Source organism: Mus caroli, chromosome 6 (genome assembly GCF_900094665.2).
Source record: "Mus caroli chromosome 6, CAROLI_EIJ_v1.1, whole genome shotgun sequence".
NCBI lineage: Eukaryota > Metazoa > Chordata > Mammalia > Rodentia > Muridae > Mus > Mus caroli.
Genome location: NC_034575.1, coordinates 94,838,844 through 94,853,603, shown reverse-complemented (window position 1 = coordinate 94,853,603; position 14,760 = coordinate 94,838,844). Strand labels below are relative to the sequence as shown.

Below are 14,760 nucleotides of genomic sequence, written 5' to 3'. Positions count from 1 at the left end.
TAGTAACTTATTTTCCCTGGAGTCTTGTGAAGTACGAATTTAAAGGCGGCTCTATCTGGAATGGTATTAAAATTACAAGCACATTTTACATTGGATTCCCTTTACTATGTGACTAATTTCAATTAGCGTGCTGTATCGTTACAGATGCGTTCACGCTTCATCTCTGAGACTTTTGTTTTCCTATCCCTCTCCATGCTTCTGTGTCCCCCCCACCCCCACCCAAAACCCGCCTGCGGCTTTCCAGGAACAATTTAAGGAATATCTCCTTTGCCCCTCCTCTTGAATTTGGATTCCCCACCAGTAGACAGCCAGTCATACAAGACAGCTTCCTGCCATGCAAATTAAATAAAGATCCCACCAGCAGGGCCTTCCCTTTCTTTATCACCCACTTCCATTTTTCAAGGCAAGTAAAAATAACAGCGCAACAATATCATCTTTAAAAAAAAATTACTAGAGCGACATAACGGCGTGATATACAATTTATAAAATAGGACAGCAGAATCTACTACAGAAATAAGACATGGGGCTCGGGACAGATTGCATTACGCTCTGAAAAAGTGAGGTAACCAAGGGTAACCCTAAAGCTTCGCATTTATAGACTGCCTTTTCCCCGGGGAGGGAGCGCAGAGCAGTTAACATAAAGCTTCGTATTTATAGACTGCCTTTTCCCGGGGGGGGGGGGGAGCGCAGAGCAGTTACCATCCCAAAGCCTCGCTACTCACGGACCCAAAGTGTGCCATCACTTGAGAACCTCTGTGTTGCGGGTAGAGGTACTGGTTTGATATGAAGCCACACACTGTGCCCAGGATCATTTATATCATTAAGTCCATTATAAACATGGTGGCACCATCTGCTCCTAGGAGCATCAGCTACAGGAAGGACCTGTTTGAAGGTGATAATTTGGGGGCTGCTCTGATCCTTCACTCTGCAAAGGACTAGTCAAGAGGCACAGCAGTTACCCAGGTCTCAGGATCTTACTGTAGCCCAGTGGCTACTGTTTTGTTTAAAGGTTCTCTGTACTTATTATATTATAAAATCTCTTATATTATGTCTGAGAGGTAAGGGACCAAGACAAGGGTCTGCCACTGGGTGATTGTCACTGTGGTTGCCCACGACCCATAATCCAATATCTGTCAGAAATGGCTTTTACTCATCATACTTGGAAAATCAGAAAGAATAAGCAAATACTCACTTATCTTAATAAGCAATCCTATAACTGTTTCCTACAAGTCAGTCAGGGGCTTTGGAATCCAATAAAATACTGTGGTAGCCTTGGGTCCAGCCTCAGTTCCATCTTGACTCTTCAACACAGTTGTCCAGTGGAAGCAGATTCCCATGGTACATCCACAGTGAGAGGGCCACTCAGCTGGCAGTCCAAGCAGAACTTACATGGCAGGGAAATGTGACCACTGTGTGGTCCCACAGAAGGCAGCTGAAGATGGCAGCCTAGCTGCAGCTGCCAGTAATATTCCTGTGCCAACTTCCCTGCTCAGAAAGAATAGAAATGCCTTATTGCAATTATAAAAGATGCATTCAGAAAGTGCTGGATGCAAACAGATGATCTGATAAACCATCAAGGAGTGGGAAATAGTCACTGTACTGGGAAATCATGAGGTACCCCCCCCCCTGCACTTTACTTTTAAAAAAGGAAGCAGGTGATTCCATAGGGGAAAGTGGGAGCTGCCGAGAGCATGCTCAGGGCATCTCTCTGGGAAGTGCTTCAGACACTGGGTCTATCCAGGGAGCAAGACTGCAGCTGACTAACAAGCAGACTCCCCGCAGCCCAGCTTCTCTCCTTCTCTCCCTTTGTTTCTGGCTCATACCTTCTCTTTGGTGCCAGCTTTTCTAGAATAGTTAGGACTCTTCCATGACGGGCCAACTGAAGCCACTCTGCCAGATTGTCTTGTGATCATACTCGCTCTCATTAGGATGGAAAACCAGGCATAGTGTAGTCTGCAAGAAGACAATTTTGATAAATCTTCGTCTAATTACAGCTGCCTCTTTTCCCAAGTCTGTCCTCTTGAATAATAAAATGAAAAGTCACTTGGGCACACTCCCTGCACAAGTGAAAACAAATGGGGTTTCTTCCGTCCCGTGGTATTGTGACAACTGTCCACATTGCACACAGGGTGGCCATCGTGCTTACGTCCGGGATAACAGAACACGCAGAATATTCCACCAGACTTTAGTTTGGAGTGGGTTTTATTGGAGTTGGGGGAGGTTTACATACTTTTTTTTTGCTGTCACTCATTTGGAATGGGATGGCTTTGTCACCTTTAATATGGATATACTTAGTCATAAAGGAAATAAGATTTAGCCTTTTTTTTCCCCTTCTTTTTTATTTTTATTTTTCCTTCCTGGAGAGTTTTCTACACTTCCAGACTTCTGCATGACTAGTCTGAGGCTGAGAGATTGTGTGATGTTACTATGGTCTGGTTATGTCAGCCTTCACTCAGCAGGTTCAAAAAAAAAAATCATTAAAATGGGAATGGTGGGGGAGAAAAAATGATTCCAGTTCCTCCTTTCCTCTGAGTGCTTATGGAAGTTCTCATAACTTTGAGCCGTGTGGCCATATAATCTGATCAGATCCCAGCTACCCAATAGAGAACTCATCAAAATGGATAAAGAAATGAAAATCCCATTGTATTTCACTGTGATCTGGAAATACTCAGTTCCTCTAAAAAAAAAAGTCAGTGACTATACACCTCATTTTAGAAACCTTTGTCTAAACCATATGACTCCAGCAGGCAGGAGCCAGCAGGCAGCTTCAACCTGTAGACTCACCGGTGCCCAGATAGCTTAACCAAATGAAGCCCAAGGCCCCTAAAGCAAAATCCTACAGCACTTGGAAATTGTCAGCCACAATACAGTGTGAACTTGAACCAAAAAGCTATTGAACACACCACATATCCATAGCTTTCTTGACTGGCCTCCCCTACTGCTTCATTGGATTTCTCTTGGTTGATGCAGGCTTCCATGGCTGAGAATAGTATACCTCTGTACACTACCGCTTCCATGGGAAATCCCACTCTGGGCAGCCTGGCCAGTGCCATCCGGGAGGAGCTGAACGGGGCCATGGAGCACACCAACAGCAACGAGAGTGACAGCAGTCCAGGCAGATCCCCTATGCAAGCTGTGTGAGTATTGTCTACCCAAAGCTCTCTGTCACCTGACCTCAGTCTCCTGGCTCTTCTCTGGCCCTTCTGGGCACCTTTCCTATCATTTCCGATTTCTTAGGAGCTCTGGAGTCACATGTTAATGCATACAAGGACTAGTTAGTAATTTTCTCGTAGAAGCAATTGGCTTCATCCACGGTAAGTGCACACAGCAAGAAAATGAGAAGTCTCCTCCATTTTGGGTCTCAGACCGTTATTTAATTCACACTGTGATTTTCCTCCTAAAATCACTATACACCTCTTCGAGAAAGCTCACGGTGTGTCCAGCTTCCCGGCAAAGCCAACCAAGCCTGTAAGGAAGCTTGTTTACTCGCTCACGCACTCAGTTTAACCACTTGAGCTCGCCGCAGCATTATTACCAAGCATTAATGATGGCACAAATGAAAGGCGGCATGATTTATAGATTGCTCTTAAAATATCAAAAGGAAAATTAATAGGAGCATTACAGCAGCAGACGGCGGGATAATGAGAGCACATATAACTGAATGAAGCGGTGGGCCATGGTTGCCTGGGCTGAATGTGAATGGTATCAGGGCCACACTAACCTCAGGGAGGCCACCGAGTTGGACCGCGCCCCTTTGTGGTTGGTGAGGGTTGAAAATGGCCACCTCTGCCACAGCCCCACTTTTCATCCCTAGGAAGGGCCCCTACTTCAGAAGAGACACCATGTGATTCCAGATGCTTCAGTGCGCAGTGAACCCAGCTGCAAAGGACCGTCTTCCTTTCAGGGAGTCTCTCCAAAACCATAGCCCACTTTAAGTGACTAAACCAATTCAGTGTTTCCACCACTGTCCGCTCCAAGAATAGGCTGCTTGTCTGCACATTCTTTCTGGATTACTGACCAACATCTTATTTTAGGAAATTTGCGTGATGGGGATGGAAAATGTGACCTTTAACAAGTACGGAGAGAATGAACTGGCGTCTAGCGACAAAGTGGGGGAGGGGGGGATAAGTAGGTTCTTCCAGCATGGTGGGCAAACCTGAAGTTTTACTTCCTAGCATTTTAATCCCATGCCCTGGGTGCTCAGAGAGGGGTCTTTAGAGGTAGAAGCGATGGTTTGCGACTTGTGGGCAGAGTCTCCCGAAAATGACACACCAGCATTTTAGGCAAGTGTATGATGCCTTCCCCACGATTGGCACAGAATTTCATCTCCCCTACAGCAAGCTGCTGTTTCTCTGACTCTTTTGTTGCCTCACTGATATTCACCGTTGTGGTGATGTTGTATATCAGCATCCAGGAAGTTCAGAGCAACTGTGAGTTGGTAATGTAAGTCACTCCCAGATATTCCCATTGAGAAAGGATATGTGATGTTACCCAGTGTTTTCTTAGAGTTCTGTTCCAACTCCAAGGTATAGTACCTATCTACCTTCCTATCAGTAGAAAAAGTAAATAAATTAAAAAAGAAAAAGGCCCCCACAGAGAAGCCTCTCAATGAGGGAAGTTCATTTGCTTACCAGGATTGAGTGAACTGCAGATGTAGCAAACGTACAGCCACCATCCTAACGTGCAACAAAGCAAAAGCTTCATTGCTCGAGGGACAGAAAAAAAGCCCCTAGCAGAGCTATCAGAACGTGATGCCCACATGGCAGGTTTGCGCCCCATGCCCTGAGGTCCCCTGTGCTGACAACAGCCTCCCTGTGCTGTCAGTGCAGCAGCCAGTTAGTCTCGCTGACCCCCATGCTTCCACTAAGTGAGTCTATAATGAGAGATTTCATTCTTGTCCAGCGTGCATTACCCTGCTAGGATGCAAATTGTTTTTTAACCGTTCCAGTCTATTGAAATAAATCAAGCCATAAACTTTACAACAAGGCTTACAAGCCACTGTGAGGACACTGGCCCGCCCGGCACAGAGGCAGCCTTGTGATACAGCGCTCTGCTCTTCACACAAACCACACTATCGCCTTTCTCTTTCAAAAAGAGAAGAAGGTAGTCGCATAATGACGGTTTGGGGGCAGTGTACTTTCATTCTGGCAAGACCTGAAGGGCCCCCCACACCAAAGGCCCTGTGCTGTGTGTGTACCCTGAACAGGATCACAATGCCTTTAAAGACTAGTCAACTATAGTTAAAAATCTCATGTGTTTCCAGAATGGCTTTACAAAAGGACTACTCAGATGTAAGGGGAACAGAGAGATGGTTTGGACCCCATTATCTGTTAGGAGCCTTTTTGGAAATAGTGGATGCTGGAGAGAAAGGGTGGGTCTGGTGGGGGAAGGCTCAAGAGGGGCACCCATTGTACTATAGACGGTACACTGAGTATATGCCCAGTGGGAGGGAAGCCTTTAACAGTGTGCATCTTACATGAAAGGTCGAAGAATCCTTGCTGTCATGCTGGTGTGGGTTTTCAGGTTGTCACACAGTAGATCTAGTTGGTGGCATTGCCTTCCATTCCATGAGAGGCACTGGGATAGACTGTAGATACTGCAGCACCAGCACCTATGGTTAGGGACAGTGAATATGCAGTGAGTTCCGGAGAGAACAAACTAGTCTCTGTTGTTGGGGACTCTCTTTGGGGGAACCTTCAGTTGGTCTGTCATTTGGAGCTGGATCTGGAAAGCAGTGATTTACAGTTGCAAAGCAAGAACTGAACCTGAAGATGAGTCTGCTTTCCCTAGGGTTTCTGAGCCTTCCCTCCAAGGCTTTGTGTAACACCATCAGATTGCACCCTGCGAACCAGAGATTAAGTACTCTGTAGGATAGCTTTCAAAAATCGAAGCACAAAAGTATGACTCTGGAAAAAATAGCAGTTGACCCTCAGTAACTGATTAAAACTAATTTTTTTTTAAAGGGCAAATTCCTGTTGCTGGATATTACTCCACCCACTTTGTCGGTGGTGACTGACAAAGTCACAGTTCTCACTAGTGAAATCAGGAGGCAGACACAAAACTCCACGGTGGTCAGTAATGCTAGGGGTGCAGGTCAAGGTACCTCGGATCACCCACACACACACAGACACACACAGACACACACACACACACACCTGCTCGAGAGGCCACAGGCTGTGCTTCTGAATTGACGCTGGGGACACTGAGATCGAGTCTCACTTGATAGAGCCTCTCTGCAAATTAATATCCCAATAAATCAGGAGGACCATAAAGATGTTTTGGCCTCTGCTCCAACAGTTCCATTCTTAGACATTTATCCCAAGGAGGTAAATCAAGAGGAGGAGAGAGATTAATGGCTGGCGGTGGTTTACTGTACTGTGCAAACAGTGGAGGGCAGGAGGGTGATTAGAGAACGCCAGCTGTAAAGGTACTGAGCTATCAACAGAAGGGATCACACAGAACCAGAAAAACAGTAATGGAAAAGCCAAAAAAAAAAAAAAAAGTTGTATTGTTCCTCAGAGGGAGAAGCAAGCACTCACTGTGACTCGAGCTGACTGCACAGGCATGTGACACGTCCAGTTACATCGGTGCCCCACGCCTGGAAGGACACTGCCCTTGTTCACGTGTTCAATTTCTCTCTTAAAAGTTGTGAATATTTTTCATTCAGGGGTTCTACAAGCTATATAGCAAGGCCTGGGCCTTATTTCAGAAACAAGGATGACCACACTAGTAAAAACTTGAAGAAGCTGGAACCCACATATAAAATGTACTGGGAGGCTTGGGTTTGTTTTGCAAATGGTTTTTAAGAATGTGGGCATAATTGTTTAAAGCTATTTATCTGACATCTAGCCCCCCAAGACTCCCTCGATGCTGTGCTAATTTTAGTGTCAATTGACCTTGAAGGTTCCTGTCTTCCAGAGCAGCCCAAAGTGTGCCTCTGTTTGTTTTTTAAATGGTTCCAGGCGCCTTTGGGGCCCCGCATACAGCATCAATTATTTAGGAAGCCAGCCATCCCCAGTACCACCTCTTATTACTAATACTTGATAATGTCCATTATAAGTCCCTCCCACTCGCAGCCTGTCTGGGAGATGTGTGCATTTTAACTTGAATGGTTCTTTTACATATCAAAAGCCCCCTGCAACAGAAAGTCATTTGTATTGGCAAAAGATCAGTTGTAAATATGATTTACGAACAGCTTTTCGCAGTTGTTATCAGAGTGGTTTTGTGTGATCGAGCCAGCCCTCTCTAGATGAACCAAGCCCCCAATCCATAATGAGAAAGTTGGCAGCTCTCAAGGTAGTGAGAGTGTCCCAGTGGCGGCTACCAGCCGGGCCTCATGTTTTGCCTTGTTTACAGCTGACAGCGTTATTATTCTGATTGGGGCTCTGCTCTCTTATCATATTGCTGTGTTGAGCAAGCCTTTTCCTCTCCGTTTGTGTTTCCTGGCAGGGCTTTTCTTGCCTTATTGACAGTTTGTAAAAATATGCATTAATTTGGAGCTTCAAGCATGTATCATGGTGTCTCTTTGCTGTGTTTGCTTGAAGTTGATTAATGATAGAGCCTCGCTTGGGGTCGTCCTCTGGAGGGTTCTTTCACAGGTTCTGCATGTTAACTAGCAAAACAGAACACACAGCAAGCCATGATTAGCCCAGCCTCCTGTGCTCAGTGGTCCCCACGAACCACTGCCGTATTACAGATTCTCATTTCACATAATTATTTGCAGGGTGGCATTCGTCCACCCAGGATGTCACTACGGGGCCTGTTATTTGGTACTCCAAAAGATGGTCCTGGGACCAGCCCCATCACCTGGAATCTCTTAGAAATGCATAGTCTGAGCTCCATACACTGTACTGTCACAAGGGCCTTGGGTAACTGAAAAGCAAGAGAAAGGATTTCCATACAGAGTATATTCTAAAGCAGCATCCAAGTCTCTTATCAGTGCAGCTAACACACCGAACAGTACAGAAGCCCCTGGCCTCATATGGTCCCTTACCCCTTGGGCTGCAGGCAGTGAAAATGTTCAGCAGTCATAGGAAGTTTCCCGCCGCCTTTGATAAACTTGGTTTTGGCTGTGGTTGTGGCCAAGGTTGCCCTGCCTCCACTGGGCGGCATCTCTGTAGCACCTCTTGTAGGTTGCTCCAACACCAGCATCAGGGCAATCCGGGTGTTCCCCTAAGCCTGTTTCTCTCTGTGTCTCTGTAGGCACCCCATACACGTCAAAGAAGAACCCCTCGACCCCGAGGAAGCTGAAGGCCCTCTGTCCTTAGTGACAACAGCCAACCACAGTCCAGATTTTGACCATGACAGAGATTATGAAGACGAACCAGTAAACGAGGACATGGAGTGAACCTCTGGGCGGGCCGACCCCCGAGACCGAAGATTGGGGAAAAAAAAGCAAAACAAATTTTAAAAAAAAATTAAAAAAAGAAAGAAAGAAAAAGAAAAGAAACCACGTCAAAAGTTAGCAGTGAAACCCGCCCTCCGCTTCTTGTACAGTCTGGAGGATTTTCGCTACATTTCGACAACTCTGAAACGTGTTAACTCTTAGTGCCATCAAGAATCCCATTTGGGAGTATTTTTGATTTTTCTACTTTTTGTTGACAAAAGGGATTTGTACTCTGTGCATTGGATGGACCTGTTTGGTACTTGGGATTTTCCTCTTTGAGTCAACATCAGTGTTGTAAATTCGATAAACGGATTCACTTTTAGCAGCAGACTTTGAACTGCAGCTTCGCCTGGCTGATGCTGGGCAGGCGCCGAGGACACCCGACTGAGCTCACGTACCTGCGCTGCAGACCAAGCCTTCGCCCGAGTTCAAGACTCCAGTGGACGACCTTTTTGCACAGCGCTGCATGTTGATACCACTGCCTTTACTCACTTTGGTTTGTTTTGTTTTTGTTTTTCGCTTCCAGTTGGGATGGGGGAAGGCCTTTGTGTGTGTATTGGGGGGAGGGGTTAAAAATAATTATCCCAAACTTTTTAATGTATTGCTTTTTTTTTTTTTTTTCTCTTTTTTTTTTTTTTTTTTTGGCTTCTTTACCATTTTAAGTTCTGACCTCAGGCCTCCATTTGGGCCCAGGGCCTCTTGGAGGCTTCGCGTTTTCTGTACCTTGTGATGAATGTTAATAGGCGTTTTTATTATACAGAGCTGAATGTCATTTCTCGTCTGTAGTTTTCTGGCACTCATTCCATTTTCCTATAGACATCACCATGTTTCTCTCAAGTTTAAAACAAAACAAAACAAAACATTCCGTTTTGGTCTTTTTCCAAAAAGAAAAGAAAAAAAAGATCCCAAAGGCTGCACCTTACACCTGAAGGTCCCCACACGGGGACATGACATCCTGCCAGTAAGAGAATGAATGACAGAAAAGGAAAGAGAGAAACGCACGCGCACACACTCTAGGGACATGGCAGATTCATTTCACAAAAGCAGTATTGGGGGTGGGATGGGGGACTGTTGGAGGTTTTTTTTCTTTTTCATAGCACCCACCATTGTGAGTAACTGCCACCACATTCTCTCAGCATCAGGAAACACAGCCACGAAAGAAACAGAAGAGAATAAACAATCCTCAATAGTTAGACTGTCACAGTGGCCATGGAAGATCTTCCCTCCTATAACTAGGTGACCAGGACCACAGGCCCTGTGCCGCCCTCACCCGCACAGGTTGCTCTGTTTGCAAAATGACCAAAAAGCCAGCATGGTGACAGGGCTGAGTTTGTACAGTAGTTCAGACCTGCTCGGTGGCATTCATCTGTTTTAATGCAAATGAGACTTCACATTGAACTTGTTATGGGAGTTAATGAGGACTGAGTTCAGCAGACGCTAAGGTGTCAGGTTCCAGTGTGCTAAGTCGGTACTGCAGCTGGGTCTGTAATGTGAGCACCACACCCACCACCCAAGGAGCACAGACTTCATGGAAGAGGACACCAGGCAGACAGACCAGGGCCCACAGAATGAGATGGCTCTAGGTCAGTATGCCCTCGGCCCTTCAAACCCCTCTACATTTCCGTCTGCACCCGCTTCCCTGGCATGTATTTATCTGGGGCTGTAGCTTTTGTTTGGGTTTAGTTTGAGAGCCTTTCGGAGCTTAATTTATATACTTTGTACCTTTTTTTATTTCTAAAATTACCAAAGATATTACGCAAAGGTAAATTATTTTCTTTTATACTTTATCTGATGAAGCCAAATATCCTCTTATTGTTGATCAAAGGAGGCGAAAGGATTCAGAGGCAAATGATGAGGTCCAGGCTATTTGCCAACCTGAGGGAAATTACTGCCCGTCAGCAGAGTTCATTTAGCAGACTATGTAGGCAATGGAACCAAAGTTTTTTACTTTTTTTTTTCCTGTTCTTTTTTTTTTTCCCTTTCCTTCCTTCTTTTCTCTACCTGTAGAGAGACCAAAACTAACTCCTATAAGGAGAAAATCCGGGGCTACTGCAGAGAAAAGAAATCAAGACAACAGTATTATAGCTCCTGTGGAAAGAATGGGCTAGCATCTCAAAGAAAAAGAAATGAATGTATGATGCTGAAAATTAGTATATAATCGAGGAGACACTTAGGATGAATTCAGAAAGAACAGAGAAGTGTCTGGCCGCTCGAGGCCACTTCTAGAATAAAGAGATCTTTAGAACGTTCGTACGCCACTTTTGTTTAAGGGCTGTGCTCTGATCACTGCGTTAATCTTGGTTTATCCTGGCATTTATCCTCTGGTTTCCTTCTGCTTTTTGTTGATGTTTTGTTTTATTTTTTTTCCTATTTCAGATTATGATTTGGTCAGTGTTTTTCATTTACACACAAAAAAAGCTAACATTCCCATCCACTCATAAGCTTAGAGTAGAACATCTTTGGCAATGACTTCTGAAGGTTTGCTCTGCTTTCTATAGAGGGGCGGTCTGTGGTTATTCACGCCCCCCCATCCCCCCCATCTTTTCCAGGCAGCTTCACAGTGTGCAGGCAGTAGCCAGGCCGAGTCATGGGAAGGGGGCCCTGTGCTTCTAAACTGAGTGGTTGCTGGTTAGATATTCAAAAAGAGGATAAGAATCTGGTAGATTAGTTCATTCTCAGCATGTGTAGCTAGACAAGAGTAAAGATAACAGCATGAGGACTGTTAGTACGCACACCTCAGTTCAAACCTTTAGGGAATGAGTTTTAAAAAAATTTTTAAAATATACCTTTCACTCAGTCGTACTTAGTCGTATGTCTTGCATGCTTAGTCTAAAGACTGTAGCAAAGAAAATAAATAAAAGAGAAAAAATTAGATTTTATGTATCTTTTCAGGTGTCATAGCCTGGCAGAAGAACCAACTGAAAAAAAAAAAAAGTTCTCAGGCTTTACAGCAAGCAATCTTCACTCTGATTTTTACAGTTCTGATTCTGTCCCTCGGGGGGGTTCCCGCTTCTTTTGAATGGGGTTGATTCGGTTGTACATATATTCCGATGTGTCTGTGTGCATCTTTGTCTTTTGCGGGGGAGGGCCGAGGGGAGGGTTTTTTGGTTTTGTTTTGTTTTGTTTTGTTTTGTTTTAATTATTTTATTTTTTAGGTATTGTTCCTAAAAAGGAATAAATGCATACACCTGTTTGTCAAAACATCTTTGCTTTTTGTGCAACTGCATCTTATTAATACATTTAAAAAAGAAGAGGAAGAAGGAAAAGAAAACAGTATCTTTGAGGGGAAAAAAAAATCTACTGTCTGTAATGGCTTTGCAGTTAATGCTGCGTGTGTACTTCATTTTATTGCCCTTGATTTACAAACATTGGATGACATATTGATAATGGGAAGAAAGAAAAAACTCCACACACACACATCTCTCTTTCGTTCCCTCCCTCTCCCTCTCTCTCTCTCAAATTGTAACATAATTGACATAATTTGTTTCCTATCCTCATTATTTGGAACATTTTGTACAGGTTTGTGGAATGGGGTGTGAGAGAGTGTGTGAGTGAGTGTGTGTGTTACTCTGTTTTTGATACATTCCTATTCCTTGTGTTTTATCACACCACTGCCTCCTTGACTATCTTAAGTTCCTAAGTTTGAAAAAAGGAAAAAAAAAAGTTGTTTTAAAAAAATGTTCTCTCTTGCTGCAGTCAATATTTTTGCATGATGGAATACCAGGCTCACACTTTCAAAGTTTTATGAGTAAAGTGGTAATTAATAATGGGGAGTGTTGAAAATATTGAACTTTTTGTATAAAAAAAAATTGTTTTTTACAAGGTCCCAAGGTGTAAACACAATTTGTTACCTTTTTCTTCCTCTTCTTAGTAAATGTTAGCAAAGGTGAGGGAGGCCAGTCTGTGTCAGACACACAGTCATGATGAGGACCCGCCCTCCACGTGCGTAGGGGTCTATTCATGTGAGAAGGCTTACAGCCATCTCAGGGTGAACAGCCTAGGCTTACCTGCATGGTGACCTAGCTGCCAGTCCCCTCCCCACATCAAAAGACGGTTGAGTTCATATTCCTAGCATCTCATCAGCCATAATAAGAGAAAGCCTTGGTTTAAAAAAATAAAACAAAATGATAGAGCCAAAAGCATTAGAAATCACTAGCTCTTTTTTTTATTTATTTATTCTTTTTCAGTTACAATATTGAAGTCTCTCCTCTCTTTTCCACATTCTAGCTGAGCTCTCTATCTCCAAGGGCATAAAGCAAACTCTGCTAATTGAATCTTGTTGGTACCTGTTGGCCAGTGCCATACCCTCCTGACAGTCTGGAAGTGTTTTGCAACTCGGTTTTCCTTTATTATCCTGAGAAGCAAATGGACAATTCTAAGGGCGTCTTGTGGGTCCACTGTAACTTGAAGCGGTCCCTGCTACCCAGGAGCCTGGGTGGAGATGGTGCGGTCTGGGTTGTGAGTATGGTGCTCTCTGTATCTGTGCTGCCGCTAACAGGGATCGTTTTGTTTTGTTTTGATAAGACATAAAAGAATCTCATTCCTTGACATCAACTGTAATTCCATCATTCCATGTCTGTGGATACAGACAATAAAAAAAAAAATGTTGTGTAGTCAGTAGTAATTACTGACATGAGCGCATTCTTAAATGCAATAAAAGTGCTGGTGGTTCACACTGGTAGACAAAGTTGCCACAGACTAAGTTTTTTCCCCACTTCTGACCTGCCGAGGCTCTGGGTCAGGCACACACCCCAAGCTGCCTCTTAGCAGCTATTCCAAGCCAGATTCACAACCAGCCTTCACTAAAACGTCGGCGAGCAGGCCAGAGGAAAGGTCCCAAGGAAAGGCGGAGGGGCCAGCTCCTTCAGAGGGAACATACTGTCTTCTTCATCAAATTTGATAAAGAGGAAAAAAAGTTTAATAACTAAAATGAAGAGCCAAACTAAAATTTCAGAGGAAAGCAATTTCATGAATAATTCATTGACATTTCACATCTGCAAGATCAGTCATCCAAATAAAATGCTAACGTCAAAACCACGCACCATCTACAGCATTCTCATCAAGAAAGCTCTTTGCATATAATGATAAATGCTTAGATTAGAACAAATGATTATATAAAAATGTCCTATCAAAAGTGTGCTAGGTTAACCACACAGAAGACAGCAGAGCCAAATGGAGAACCCCAGGTCCCAGGAAACCACCTATAGAGATTATTTTTTAATTCTATACCTTTAGAAAAATGTGCCTTTTCTCTTTGGCTTAATTACATCATACATATTCTAAGGACTATTGAACTTAGCCACATTTTTTTTTCAACACAAATTTAACTTGTAGTATATTGAAAGAAACACTGTAAAGCCTCATGCGGTGGCACATGCCTTTAAGCCCAGCACTTGGAAGGCAGAGGCAGGCTGATCTCTGTGAGTTCAAGGCCAGCCTGGTCTACATACTGAGTTCAGCCAAGTGACATAGCCTGTGTCTCAAAACAACAACCAAATGAACCTTTTAAGTGGCCAAACCACAGCATCTTAGCCCTGTGTCTGTAATTCCAGGCCCATCCATAAAGCTTTTAGAGGACAGCTTTATAAACACCTTTTCCGCAACAGTGTACCTGCCCGTTTAGGGGAAGCATTAGAAGGTTGGTTCCTGCATTGTTTATGAGTCTACATTTTACATTTTCTACAACAGTATGTTTTTTATTTAGGGTTGATTTTATTTTTCATTTTGAGAAACAGGGTCTCACCATGTAGCCCCGGCTGGTTTACAATTCCCCCTAGGAAAAATCTAGAAGCCCGCCTTATTAAAATTACAACAATCCTCCTGCCTCAGCCACCCAAGTGTTAGGATTATAGATAGGTGCTGCCATGCCTGGTTCCTTTTGATGTCATTTGAAACAAGTAGATGTTGTTGCTGAGCTGAGAACCATCACCCTCTTCTCCATGATGGCTCTGTCCGTCTGAGAGCTCCCTAGGCGGATAATTAGAAAAACACTGGGGCCTTTAATTCTCACCTGGCGACTAAGAATATACTATCAGGGTTAACTGAGATGCTCTTAATTGCTGGACTTAAATGTAGGTGCTGCTCGCAGGACATACTGTGAGCTAGCTGTGCACACACATTCCTACCAAAACACCCCAAGGCCTGTGCAAGTATGAGGGTGTGTAGTGAAGGCCCAGCTAGCTGATACCATATTTTAAATTGCATTTCAGCAATCTTTTTATAGCAGGAATACTCCTTAAACTTTCATTTCAGGCTTGCTCCTCACATAAAGCAGCTAACCCAAAACACAGCTTCTTCTATTAAACGGGGATATATATATATATATATATATATATATATATATATACATACATGTCTAAGCTCTATATAAAACA

At 43.8% G+C, this 14,760-nt stretch overlaps 1 protein-coding gene across 18 annotated transcripts in view; it reads left to right on the top strand.

Moving 5' to 3' along the window:
* Positions 1 to 13,076, top strand: part of Foxp1 (forkhead box P1) — a 601,333-nt gene extending 588,257 nt beyond the window's left edge. For 17 of the 18 annotated variants that reach the window (XM_029478349.1, XM_029478348.1, XM_029478347.1 and 14 more), the window contains 2 exons: positions 2,971 to 3,137; positions 8,203 to 9,158. In XM_029478349.1, coding sequence (XP_029334209.1) covers positions 2,971 to 3,137; positions 8,203 to 8,347 — 312 coding nt within the window. In that variant the 3' untranslated portion in view covers positions 8,348 to 9,158. Of the gene's footprint in view, positions 1 to 2,970; positions 3,138 to 8,202 lie in introns of all 18 variants that reach the window. The other variant, XM_029478353.1, reaches the window with a different exon arrangement.
* Positions 13,077 to 14,760: the final 1,684 nt, after the last annotated feature.